General features: G+C 50.7%; 1 protein-coding gene across 3 annotated transcripts in view; it reads right to left on the bottom strand.

The window, feature by feature from the left end:
* Positions 1–6,523: 6,523 nt before the first annotated feature.
* Positions 6,524–14,357, bottom strand: part of LOC119382689 (protein krueppel) — a 137,007-nt gene continuing 129,173 nt past the window's right edge. For all 3 annotated transcript variants that reach the window (XM_037650495.2, XM_037650496.2, XM_037650499.2), the window contains one exon: positions 6,524–8,813. In XM_037650495.2, coding sequence (XP_037506423.1) covers positions 7,297–8,813 — 1,517 coding nt within the window. In that variant the 3' untranslated portion in view covers positions 6,524–7,296. The remainder of the gene's footprint in view (positions 8,814–14,357) is intronic.

Here is a 14,357-nt window from a genome sequence, read left to right as displayed (position 1 = left end):
AATGCAGGCAGCAAAATGTAGACGAAAGAAGCAGTTGCCAAGTATCACGCGCGAGTGGTTCACAGGTTCGATTTCCAACCGCGGCAATAGATAGCATGACTGCGGTGGTGGCACGTACGAATTCAGGTGTCATGTACCATGAGAGAATTTTGACGATATTCATCCCATCTATAAATCAGCCCAGCAACCTCCATTATGACATCCATGTTTTTTGTTATAATATAAATCGGTTGTTGGGGAGAAAGTTAAACAATTTATACTCCAGCAACTACGCTTATCTCGTTTTTAGAGCAAAAAAAAAATTAGTTTCGGTATTTGTTCTGGCCGCTGCACGAGCTCAAACTGCAGTTCACTTATTGAAGTTCAGCGCAGTGAAAGCAGCGACATAGAGGGCTCGTCCAAACCACGGACACGCCTTCAATATATACCTTCAGAAAACATTTGTACGAAACGTACAACTGAAAAAAAAAAAGACAAGAAAACACAAAGCCGTGGGTAGAAAATATTACTCGGTCTTTATTTCCGATAAGAAGAAAGAGAGAAGACGGGGGAGAAAAATAAGAGGTAAACAACGGGCCACAGACAACTCAGTCCACGCGCGTCTCTTATTCACTGGTTTATTGTAAACAACCAACCTGACCAACCAAACAACGAAATCTAGGAACCCAAAGAAAAACAACACAATACCTACAGATCAATACAATCAAAAGAATAAAGGAAGAATAAAAGTCAGAAAGCCGCGCTGTGGCTGGCTAAAAGAAACAAAAAAAGAAGACGGAAACTTGTCCTCCTACATCAAAACAGAGGATCATCACACCGGCATGTAAAAAAAATAAAAGAAAATACCAAGACCATGTCAGAAAGAAACTAAGTACATAGAGCTTTAACTTCGCGTATTTTCCCTCCCATTTCCAATGTACAAACAATGCAAATAAATTACTTATTATTTTTGTATTTTTAGTTGTTTCCTTACTTCCCTATTATTCCGGCGTGTATGCTACGGTGGGGTTGCATGGCGCCTCGTGTTAGCGACGGCTACTGACAAGATTGGCTCGAAAAACTGAAAACCGCGCATGAGCACAAGTGAAAAAATGACTATGCGCGTAATACATGTGCACCAAACGAACGTGACAAAATAATAATAATAATAAAGAACACGCAGCCAACGATACCCTTTGGAACCTCGTTTAACTTTGGCAATGACTTCCTGAAAAAACGTGCCTCATGATACGCGCGCGGAGATTTGCAACGGTAGTTCATTACTAATGCTCCGAACCAACGCCGCGATGGCTCAGTGACTTCGTCGTGGTCCAGGGTTCGACTATACAGTCTCCTTCTAGCCCACTGTGCAGCTTTAGTATACGTTAATAACAACTTAATCTTAACCCTTCAGTCCACCTCATAGTCGACTTGTTTTGCAAAATACCAATGTGTTAATAAGACAAATATAGATCCTCCCTGGAAACAACGTAGCCAATGGAGTTCATTTCGACGTGGGTTTGAAGGCGCCGGAGGTTTTCTTAATTTTGCGTGACCAAGTTATGGTATTGTGAAGCTAGGTTGCCGTTTTTCGCACTAGCGTGCAACGTTTGCCGGAGACCTCTTTCAAGTTTGCCGCTCGTTAACTGCACTCCAAAGAGTATCAGAGCGTACGGACGCTTTCTGACAGGCGTCCAAAGGGTATTGAAAATTAGCTGCATGCAGTTTGGCTCGGCGAGTTGTACTTCTCCCCGAGGCATGTATGACACCGTATTGCAATCAGCCGGCGCCTTCGCCGCACGACACAGCGGCATTGCGGCGCAGCGCGTAGAAGCCGCGTTCACCCTATAGCTTACGTTGAGGGAGTATCCCTGCGTAATAACAAATACAGAACTGCATGATCCAATCTGTAGTTTACTAAACGTATTTAGCAAAAAGCTTGATGATTCCAGGCGAGGTATTACATTAAACTAATATTGCGAATGAGGCTAGGTGATTGAGTAAATTATATTTTGGAACGAATGAGCGCTTACGTCGATAGTGTGTCGCTCAGTCTTGCATACAAAGTGGCCAGACGAAGCACTTGCGAATGTTCGCGATGTTAGATGACACAGTTTGGCCCGGGAACGAGCTGCTACCCGTCAGTATAGCTTTTTACGACTTTACCAAGCGTCGAACAACGGTATATCGATGCGAACACACGTGTTCTAGTAGTTGCATCGGGCGCTAGATCGCTCAAACCTTTCTAATCGTTTCGCCCGGCAAGGCGTTCACCGTCATTAGGAACGGAAAACGGTGGAAATAAGGACGCTACAAGGCAGGTCAAGTTTGCGCGATAACACTATAGATCGAACTATTATGACTTCGAAACAGCTTGCGCGAGAGATTCGGCGTGCGTGACGGGCGGTCGTGATCGACCTCAAGTATCCAGACCATTACTACCACGTGGCGACGATGCAGTGTCATACTATACAGGGAAACTGGGTTAAACACACACGTTCGCCAACTAGGGCCTGTAACACGCTCTCACATTAGTGGCCGCTATCTTTCGTGACCATTGTTTCCGGCTGAGACGGCGAGTGATTTAGGTGACGTCCTCGACTGATAGAGAAAAGTATAGCAAGAACGAGTACATTAAACGAGCCTGATATTGACAACTTGTTTTCCTCCGCGTCTCGTATCGCTCAAAAACGGCGTATCAGGCTCGTTGTGCGGCGAAGCAGAGCGAATACGCTACTATATCGGCAGCCTGACTGGCTGGCGTAACATTAAAACGCACAAACGCGCATTCGCAAGTGTGTTCGCTGCCAGCGAATCGCTTTCGAACTTCTGCTTGCCTAACATGGTGAATCCCTGTTGCTGCATTTTGTTTCATCTCCTGTGGCTTTTCGCAACTCCCTGCCACTGCAAGTCTGAACGACACACTCTCGACGTCTCGTTACCGTGTGAAGCGGTATACCAGCTGCATCGGATTCGTGGCTTCTACGGCGATGCCGCAATGTAGGGTCGGTTTTTATTGTAGCGGGCACACTTGGGGGCGCGGCGCACCCACAACCTTTCCAGCCGCAGAGGACGGCGTGTGGATTCTAGGCGCCGGCTGTGTACTACAGGCGCCGCACGTGGCGGTCGCGTTTGGCAATGAGCAACAAAGATTTGGCGGGAGAGAGAGAGAGAGAAGGGGCAAAAAACACGAGCGAGAGGAGACGTGCTTACGCGCATGCGTGCCGGCGAGACCCGAGTGAACATAAGAAAAACGTAAAGGCAATGCAATGCAACGTAACGACAATAGGCGGGAGCAAACAAACAACAACAAGCACACACATAGAGGAAAGGGTGGTGCGGCTTCGAGGGCCGCTGCAGGTACGCATGGCGGGTTGCTCGCCGGCTACGCGTCGTCCCCGCCGCCCCTAGGAACTGGGCCCCACGGTGGGGCCAGGTGCGCGGCCTACCGCCACCTGTGCGCTTCGCCGCCGCCGCTGAACGGAGGTGGCGCTGGCTGCCTTGCAGCAGTCGCGGTGGTGCGACCGCTCACTCGAGCGGCACTGCGCCCCCACCCTCGCCCTCGAGAGCTTCATCGCGTCGTCGGTTGCCGCCGTGTAGACTGACTGTGCCACATACAAACAACTGCGGCCTCAACAACGCGCGCAGCAGTAATAGTTAGCGATCAAGCTATACCCGTATCAAAAACGTGGCTGCAATGGCGACGCAGCGACAACCCGACACGATAGAGACGGAGGGAGTTTGGCGTGCGCACGAACGGAGTGGCTGCGCCTAAGGTGATCGCTTACTCCGGAAATACGCGCCTCGAACTTCTGGTTTCACAAGATGCGGAGTGCTGGAGCTTCTGGCAACGTGGTTTTATCTGTGATTGCAAATCAAACGCCACGTGTCGTGAGCTACACACTAGAACAAGCGATTCGTTACGGATGCCCTTACCGGCTTGCTTAGAATTACAATACGTCGTTCATTGGTTTTGTTTTTGGCGGCAACAAATGCTTAACGTTCGCCAATTCACGCAACCGGGTGATATTTTAACTGGTATATCTGCAGCTACAACTACTAGAGAACAGGATGACTAGGAGAAATGACATCAAATGTTGACCAAGTGAATGTATGAGCTTGGAATTTTTTGGGGGCAGAAAAGGTATAATCTTACTACAAGCTCATGAAGAGAACCAATGTCAACATCTGCCTTTAAAAACTGGTGAGGTAATGCAAAAGAAGAACTTTAAAAACACCGTAACTCAAAGACCATGACAAGAAGAAAGAAAGAAAGAACGACTAGAGAATTAAAACACCGAGCTGGCGAATGGGAGACACCACAGGAGATCAGAAAAGTAATAGTCGTATGAGAAAGCTATCTATTAGCCTTCAATTGCTGTCTATTTGACATTATAAGATAGCGCGCTCTAAACCGAGTACGCCTACCGAACTCTTGGCACGAAAAGCGTGCGATGATCGCCTCCGGGGCAGCCACTCTGAGCTGGCAGCAGTCGTTGGCACGCCTTCACATCCACAGGGCTTCTTCACAGAAGCTCGTCTGCTGAGGATGTACGCAAGCTCTTACGAGGGTGGGCAGCAAGTAGGCTGCGCGGGGACACTTTTTTCTCTCTCTCCTCTCCGCGCGCTGAGATCACTGACGTCAGTTACAACGGCCTCATGAACACTTTTCGACTCGAACGTCGCTGGCGGCGCGATTGAGCAATGTTACCAGACTTACAGAGTGATGGCGGTCACCGAGAACAGTGTATGCCCGCGTGAAACATGATACAATGACAGCTGTTCCGGCGTTTCTTTTCCTTGGCAAAGTCTCCTGAATACCAGGCTCGGTTTATAGGAGACAAATTAACATGGGAATTCGCTGTCCCACGAACTCCGTGCAGTGCGGGGACAGCCACCAGCGGTAGCTTCAAGCAAGGCACTCGCCCACTTTTAACCATTAATCTACCCGTGTTTAATGCCAGGTCAATAAAGAGATCGCGAATTGATTATCGTCAAACAATAGGCGAGTTGTCCTTCATTGACCATTATGCAAAGGCGACGGTTCACGCTGACTGGCTGCCGCCACAGCTCTCACCGTAGTGCACGGAGTTGTCCCGAAGCATTCAAAAGCAATTCCTGAGTCACTTGGATAAGGTGCAGGCGCAATGAAATACCGGTCGCTCCTAATTCTGTCTCGCACAGAACACAGGAAAATAAACGCCAGTCGTGGGTCTCTTTCGGCACGTTAAGCGACATAAATGAACCGTTGGCTGCTGCTTCGCCTTTTACTTCGCATATCCCGTATAAAGACCAGATCGGTGCGGGCTTAAAAGTGTCGAAGAAAAAAAAAGATGGCATGTAATCTCGGAGGGCTAAAAAATGACTAAATTGTTTCTCTGCCGACTTCTCCTCGGTCGGATAGCGATGCGTTTGTGCAACAAGAAACAAGGCGAACTATATTTCTACGACGAAATGGCACTTGTCAGTTTCAGTGATTTCGCTTCATAACGATCGAGCGAGGCTCTTGAAAAATTTGGCTTTTTCAGATAAACCCCGCAAGCTATACCTTATACACCAGCACGTTACGGCAGGAGAGATGGCTTAATAGTAGTTAGGAATTGATACGAAAAACATAGTTCTGATAGAAAGTTGACTACAATTCGCTTTTTCGTATTCAGTTTGGTCAGATTTTCCTTTTAATAATTAATGGCTAAGCCAGCGAGACAAACTACTCTCTCTCTCTCTGATGGACGCAAGTTCAGTAACGTTATCCAAAACCAGCAAACGCAAGGCGTTAAGCGTCACAACTCGAAACCTCGTCGTCTTCGCTTCCAATCCACACATCGGCTTTCGACTACATGCATATATGGCTGCCACTGTCACCATCTTGGCACGACTGCTCGTGCAGCAGCATCGTGAACAAGAATGCTCAAACTCACCGATCTAAGGAACCACCCCGAGCCCTATATACAGCACATAACCAGGCGCATGCAACCGCAGCGTGGATTCACGACTGCCCACACTTCTTCCAACAGAAAAGCGACATACCCATATCGAGCAGCTACGCTGAACACTGCAAAACCATACCAACGAAAGAGAAAATTAAACTGCGCAAGACACGGCTGCCGAACTGTTTGTATATATCTCTTGGGAGAGGGTATGTCCTTCCCTTGAGCCCGGAGCGCGCAATAACTGTTGCCAAACGGAGAGATCATACGGAGCTGAAAGCGGCGAGCAAAGCGCCGCACTTCATTGCACGAACCGCCTATACTGGGCCGCCTCTCATCTCAAAACACGCTCCCACATACACCACGACGTCGCGAGCATGCAACGCCGAGCGCTTACCGAACACACCCACCCATACACGCGTTGCCCGCATCCTACACACAGAAGGGACGCATTCAAAAACATCACGTTAACGACGCCACGCCGCCGCGCCCCCAAACGCACTCAGTATAAAGGTGGCAGCGAGCGGCGTGGTTGTGAATACCCGTATTACCGTGGACAACGCGCTTGGTGTGGCATGCCTTCGCGTGTCTTATTACCTTTTTTTTTTCTCGAGTTTTTGATATTTCGCAAAAGCCTTTGATTTCTGGATCCTTTGGAACGTGAAGTGAACACTTTGCAGAACAGAATGGGGTTTTGCGGTTTTGATGTATCGCAGACAGGGACATATACTACACAGAGGTGGGAGTTTTTCATCGAATAACATAAAGGGAAAACAGGAGAACGCGCTGGTGTAATCGTTCGATTCGCGCGCAGAGCTCAAGGAGCGGAAAGTGCGTTCTGAACAGAGGCAGAGAGAAGCCTTTCCTTTTGATGGGGCGCCCGCAAAGGGCGTGAAAATGGAGCCGTGCTGCCTCGCATATACGTCGCCTAACTCTCTCCATCTTTCTTTACAATATGCACACTGACAATATCTCTGTCTATGTATATATCTTATATAATATATTTTATGTACGCGTAATATCCTATACGTTCACAAACACCTTCGCAAAATACATACAGGGAAAATAAAGAGCGCGTCACTTCCTTTCTCTTTTTGATATTCAACCGTCAAAAAACGTTTGATTTCCTCTTTTTTTAAACCTCGCTCGATACCCGTTGGCAGGCACACTCACACTCTTTTACAATCGTCGAGTGCCAAAATGGTGTCCGCACAAGTCCGCTACAACACACGCGGGGTTACAGCCCTCGCTTATATATATGTGGAGCACAACGACGGCCCCACACTGCACTGCAGCTCGGGGAACAACGAGGCAGGAGAACGGGGGTTTAACAACGGGTGACATGGGAGTCCGTGCGAGGAAGTGCAAAGATACTTCCTCTGCTCCGCTAGGACGAGGCGGCCAAGGCGAAGGAACCGTTGCTCGTGTTGTCGCCGTCGTGGTCCGGTGACGTAGACAGACCTCGCGCCAGGCCGGGCGGCAGCACGTGGGGCAGTGCCAACCCGTGCGCGAGGCCCCGGCGTCGCACCAAGTCGAGCTGGAACCCCGCCGCCAACCGGTCCTCGAGCCGCTCCCCCAGACGGTGGTGGTCGACGCTGAGTCTGTGGTCGATGCCGACACCGAGCCGGTGGTCGACCGCTGCCAGCCGGTGGTCCACGGCCGAAAGTCGGTGGTGGTCGACGACGACGCCCTGAAGCCGCTCGGCGAGCAGCTCCTTGCGGCGGTGGTCGTTGTTGATGCGCAGGTCTTGCTCTTCTTCCTCGGGCTCTTCCATGATGTCGTCTTCGCCGTCCTCCATGTCTTCCTCCTCTTCGGGAGCCTCGGAGTCGGACCGCGAGCTGGACAAGTCGAGCACGCCGGGAGTTGGGTAACGGTACGGCGTCGACGGCAGCAGCAGTGGCGTCGGCGACATGGACATGTCCAGCGGCTCGGTCTGCTCCGTCTCGAGGAACAGGTCGCGCTGCTGAGGTGTCAGGATGCGTATCGTGTGGCGCGGCTTGCGCCGGCTCTTGGGCGGCTCGCCCAGAGGTCCCCCGGTGGCCGAGTGGGCCACGGGAGGTATTCCGGCGCCCACCACGGCTGCGGCCGTGGGCGAAAGGGCGGCGGCGGCAGCCAGACTGTTGGTGACCACGACGGGCACCCCAGTGGTTGTGGCGGCGAGGGAGGATGGCGGCGAGGCGGCCACCTCGTAGGCGCGGGGCCTTCGACCGCGGCGCGGCTTGCCGGCGTTTGCCTCGTCCTTGGGGCACTTGTGGTGCATGAGGTGGTGGCGGCGCCTGAAGCGGCCCATGCAGAGCTGGCACTCGAACGGCTTCTCGCCCTTGTGGATGAGCATGTGCGCCTTGAGCTGGTTCGAGTCGGAGAACTTGGAGTCGCACAGCTCGCAGGCGTACGGCCGCTCCCCGGTGTGCACCCGCAGGTGTCGGCGCAGGTTGGCGACCTGCACGAACTGGCGGTCGCAGTGCGTGCAGTGGTACGGCTTCTCGCCCGTGTGCAGCCGCATGTGCGTCTTCAGGTGGTGGTCGCGCGTGAAGCGCTTGTGGCACTCGCGGCACTCGAACGGCTTCTCTCCCGTGTGCGTGCGCTCGTGGTTCTGGAGCACATGCTTGTAGCCGAAGCATCGCCTACAGACAGTGCACGTGAAGACCTTGTCGCGCGGCGCCTCGCGTCGTCCCAGCAGGTTCGAGAGGAAGGCCAGCTCGCCCGTCGTCGAAGATGCGGCGCCCGGGAGCGGCGGACTGCGCGAGCCGCCGCCGCCGGCGCCTCCTGCGCTCGACGGCGCCGACGAAGAGCCCGCTGCGCCGTTGCCGCCGCCGCTCGTGGTGCTCGCCGCGCTGCCGGGGCTGCCGCCGTTGCTGCGACATTCCTCGGCCTCACTGGCCTCTTTCATCGCACTCCGATGACCTGCGCAACGAGACATTGAAATTAGGAAGGAAGAAAGCAAGAGAGAGAAGGCAGGGAGGTTAACCAGAAACACTGTCCGGTTGGCTACCCTACGCTGGGGGAATGGGAAGGGTGAATAGAAAGATGAGAGAGAGAGAGAGAGAAGGAAAAAAGGAAATGAGCATTAAATGCGCTGACGCGTATGCGTCGGCTGCACTGTACAGTATAGTCAAAGGCGTTCACACAGGCCCGTAGTCCTCAAAAAGCAACGAGTATACTATTTGGCTAGGGGATGGGGAATGGGTTAGTGTGTGAAGGTTAGTGTGAATGCGTTAGTGTGAGTTCTTAAGAAAGCTTCGACCGCGAAGAATGTATCCACACCCACTTATCGGGCGAAGCGAGTGGGAGTAAGTTTCATTTTCTCTACCCACATAGCGCGACCTCCGAGTAAATTTCGCTGTTTCAGTGACATAGCACTTTCATGAGGCAGTCTTAGACAATCCGAATATAAATTTGAGTGTGAGGTGCACTGGCTTGGCAAAAGGTGGGGGGTGGAGGCTCATGGAGGTGGGGGGGGGGATGTTCAGACACCCTCCCCGAATTTTTTCAGTATTGCATGTCAATATGCACGCATTAGCCATACTGGCGCGGTCACACCTCCAACGTGCACGTCAACAGTGAGTGATGCGAAACGTCATCCTATATAAAGAGAAAAGGGGAGAGAGAGAAATTTGTGTACTGCTTTACAGTGAAGTTCTTCACCTCCTAATATACATATGAGGCAGTACATGTTCTCCGCGAAGAACAGTTTCTTTTTTCCTAACAGTTTGCTACGTATCACGATACACAAGAATCTGACAGTTGCTCTTTCCCGCATACACCACACCAACAACGCGTTCAAATACATTAACCAGTCACTTACGTGGTTGCATAGAACTGTCGAGCCACACGAATCCACCGAGTATCCTTATCCGAAAAGAACACATCCACACGTGCGTACGTGAAACGAAACGGAGTGAACGAATCCATCCAAGTGAGTGGCAACCCAGAAGAGCCGTCTCCGAGCGCATGCCCCATGGAAGCCCTTCTTGGAGCAGCTGTTGGTGCAGGCGCTCGCCGCAGCAGGAGTACGGAGAGCTCCCATAGAAAAAGGGGTGGTGAGGCGGCGGCACGGAAGCGAAGTGTGGCGTGGAGAGACCTGGACTGCGTAACCGCCGGACGACGGCGTACACCACCACACACAACACAGGCGACCTTGAAGCCACCCTCCCTCAGCGGGAAGTGACGCGAAAGGAGGTCCGCAATGGCAGCGGCCGCGCAATACCCCCATCTAACCCCCCCCCCCCCCCCCGGCCCTGCTTTCCTCTTCCATGTAGAGAGTGTGGCGGGGAGCGAGCGAAAAGGAAGACATGTCAGAAAGCCACAGCCGGGTCAGATCGCAGAGCAAAAGAAAGAAACAGTGACGTGGAGACGCCATTGTAGCCAAGGCGCCTCTCTCTCGGACAGGAAAGAGAACCAAGGAAGAAAGAAAGAAAGGTGGCCGTGCCTCGAGGCGGAAGGGGTGTACTATAGTGAGGGGAGAGGGGTGAGAAATAAAGAGAGAAACTACTCGCCCACGCAACCTCCGTCATACAGACTAACCGAACAGCACAAACAAACAAACAAACAAACAAACAAACAAACAAACGGAATGCTCCATCCAGGCAATGGGTCAGACCCGCCGGCAAATTCAGCCTGCGCCTACGCCACCCGAGCCAAGTCCCTTTCGCCATTTACAAGAAAGCGTACAGATAGAAAGATGGAAGAAAAAAAAAAGCAGATATAAGAAAAGGATCGCCGGCGTGACACGAAATAGGAAAGTTGTGGACCAGAAAAAAACAAGTCCAAGAAGAAATGAAAGAGCTAGAGCTAGCGAAAGCTTTACACCGGAGGTGGGCTCTCCCTTTTGCCTCCGTATGGAGGGAGAAGAGATACGAAGGTTCCTTCTTCGGAGGGGCCGTTTAATTAGAGGCGCCGAGAAAAGGGGGTCGAAGGGAATGGAAAAAAAAATAGACCACTTGTCCTGTTCGCGTCCATTGTGCGGTCTAGCATGGTCGGTCCCCTTTTGCGTTCGCTCGCTATAAACACTGGAGAGGCGCGAGGGGTTCAAAGGAGCGGCATGGGTGTTCCTATAGCCCTAACTCGCCTGTTTTTTTTTTAGGCGTGCGATGGGCGCCCTTCATGTTGTTGTCGGAGGGGGGGGGGGGGGGTGTGGAAGAAAGAACCGGCGGCGCTCGCAGGGCTTGGCTTGACTTGACTACAACTAGCCCTTCTTCTCCAGCCGAATAAAGGGTTCTCCTCCAAATAGGGAGAAAAAAAAAAAAAAAACAACCGCAGGCGGTGCAGATACGCCAGAATAGGATAGATGTGGGGGAGCTCGCTGTAAGAGTGGCGACAAGTGTTTCAGAAGCGACGCTTCTTTACTCTCTTCTTTCTCCCTTTCGGCGTGGCCCCCAGGAAGTACAATTAGCCGTGTAAGTTGGCATACTGCCCTAACACCGACTGTGCCTTTCAAGACTTGGTCTGGTCGCGTTGACGCCTTTAGTTCGCGCTGCTGCAGTGGAATGCACGGCGCGTGGCACGTCTTTGCACGCGATGAAAAAAAAGAAAAAAAGGAAAAAAAAGGGAACGCGCGTGCCTCAGGCGTTGTCGGCGTGCCGCTTTCAACTACTTCTCTGCGCATTGCATCTCACTCTGCAGTCTCCCGACTGTCGCCCTGACCTTGTCCACTTGTCCCCGTTCTCTGGCGCCTTCCTTTCCTGGCTCCGTGCGCTTCCTTTTTTTTTTTTTTTTGTCTCGCATTGATCTTTTCTTTCCTTCGCTTTGGTTTGTCTTCGAGTGGCTTTTGATCTTTTCCTATAAGCCGATCTTCCCTTAGGCGTTTAAGAGATAAGAAAGAAAAGCGCCGGAGACGTGGTTGATTCTTTTGTGTACTTAAGCCGTTTATACGCGTCGACAGACAAAGCGTGCATCAGCACGAACATCAAAGGAAGTGTCGCGAGCGGCGAAGAAGCAGCGCTCGAAAGCTTACGCGGAAAAGCTTCGCGACTCCGGAAGGCGCAACGAAATGGCGGAATCGACTTGGCAACCATATCACTGCGCGACTTAATAGGAAACGAAGGTGTAGAAAACGCTGTTTGTATCAGGAAATTACTCCTCTACGACACAAAGACAAAGCATATGCCTATAGGCCAGCAAAGGCGGAACGAAAGATGGGAGTGGCGATGTTGCCATGAAGCTACCGTTATGTCACGACTTCATTAAATGCTTTGCAACGTCGTGGATTCTCACGGTGCCTGTTCCGGCCTAGTTAGGAGGGCCAACACCTCTGGGCATGCAGGCGCAGTGCCTTTCCAGGTAGCGGCCGCCAGCTTGCTCCCTCCCTATTTCCTGTGTCCCGGTGTGCTCGTGTACGCCAGGCCCGTAGCCAGCCCTCCTCCCCCCCCCCCCCCCCCCCCCCCGAAATTTTTATCATACATGGTGTTTTACCAAAAATAAATGATGAAAATAGGCGTTTTTCCCAAATTTTCAAGGCTTTCAGCTAGTGCCCCCCCCCCCCCCCAAAAAAAAAAAAAGATTCCTGGCTACGGGCCTGGTGTACGCATATCAAGTACTTGTATAATGAGAGACGTGAGTTGGGCTAGTTGGTGCATATTAACTGCAGACATGACTGAATAGCGCAATAAAAACCACAGACAAGGTAGAGACGCAGACAGGACGGAGCGCTCCGTCCTCTCTCCTTCTCTGTGGTTTTTATTGCGCTATTCAGTCATGTCTGCAGTTAAGTACTTGTAGTGCTGGTAGTAGTAGTAGTAGTAGTAGTAGTAGTAGTAGTAGTAGTAGTAGTAGTAGTAGTAGTAGTAGTAGTAGTAGTAGTGTTCTGGTTCAGAAGTCGCCTGCTTGACGGGGAATGGAGACGACAATGTCCGCGAGAATCGTTGCTCCCGCCAGTTGAGAAGTGCGAGCTGTAATCCGATTTTAGAATGCAAAATGATCATCAGCTTCTCAAATTCACGGGGAGTTGTGACTAGTTTATGGACCTACAGTGATGAGAGAAGGAAAGGTAAAAGAAGAATGACGTCGAGACTTCGCAAATGACCGCACCCTGCGCACGACGAAAAGCGGAGTGGCAGGCCCAGCGTGAAGACCAATGAAACTGTTCAACAAGGGGACAGCGAATTGCGATTAGATCGACAGTTAGTGGTCTGTCGGACAAATTTCCTTTTCTTGGTCGCACTATACAATATACACGATTGCAACTGAAAAGCTCAGATTTCGCAAAGTGTGTGCAAGCTTGGTATACCAAGAATGCTTACCAACCAAGTCAACAGCAAAGAATTCCCAAGCGGCGAACTTTTATGCAGAGGGACTATAAAGAAACTGGTGCAGCGGCACGAAAAGTGCTTAGAAGTTAATGGCGATTGCGTAGAAAAGTCACAGTTTCGCCGCGAGGGCGAAACAATGAATGCGATAGCAAGACACATCTTCCCCCGACAGCAACTACCGCGCGAGCAGACAGCGGAAGGGCAAGGTTCTCCCTGCGCAAATATTAGAAGAAGCGAGCGAGCTGGCCGACGACTTTTAAATGCGCCCGTTGCGCCCCTCGTGCCGTCTCGCTGACAACGAAGAAACGCTTATAAGCGCCTGCCGTCTCTGAGTCCTGCCAGCGGTAAAGGGTGTGTAGTATATAACGCTCGCCGTTAGCGACCTGAAGTATCTGCGTTCTGTGGCGTAGTGGTTAGCGCCACGCGCTGAGGATAGGTCGCTGGTTCGATTCCGCGCTTCGGACGCATTTTTCTGAATTATTTTTCTTTGGGACTTCTATGTATATATACATACTTATACATATACGGTGCATGACGGCGGCGGCAAAAACCAGCCAAGAATGTCCATATAATTGCTATCGCAATAAAAGTGAAGTAGGATTGTGTTAAACTAAACCCGCCAATGAAAACTGTTTCGAACGAATATTTATTTTTTTTTGGCGGGTGAAACCGCCCTTACTTTTTGAATAACCTTCGTAATAATAATAATAATAATAATAATAATAATAATAATAATAATAATAATAATAATAATAATAATAATAATTCTCCCTCGGCAAGCATGAATAGCATGCCACCTATATTCCAACGGAGATAAGGAGCGATATTGAATAAAATAAATAAAATACATAAATAAAGCAGTGACGTCAAAGTGTTAAGCATGGCGTACCTATATATAACTGCTCTACGTAAGAACAGGCCTTGTTCGTTAGTGGGCGTTCATGGCCAGCCTGCAATAAAACCACTGGTTGAATTTAGCAATCGCGTTTATTTTAACTGTAGTGGTACAACGTGTTTAAAAGGATCGACAGCCAATTTTTATGGTGCCTGTTTTCATTAGAGCAACGGAAAGCTTACCGGTGAGAATGTCTAACCACGGAATGGTAACGCGGGAAACGCCGTGAAACATTTGTAATCAGGATTTTTCTATCTGCGGCGAATATGAAGTCGTATTCACACAAACAGTGAGCGCGAGAGTGGC

The sequence above is a fragment of the Rhipicephalus sanguineus genome, chromosome 2 (genome assembly GCF_013339695.2).
Source record: "Rhipicephalus sanguineus isolate Rsan-2018 chromosome 2, BIME_Rsan_1.4, whole genome shotgun sequence".
Taxonomy (NCBI): Eukaryota; Metazoa; Arthropoda; class Arachnida; order Ixodida; family Ixodidae; genus Rhipicephalus; species Rhipicephalus sanguineus.
Note: the sequence above shows the minus strand (reverse complement) of the source record. Positions and strands in the feature narration are given on the sequence as shown.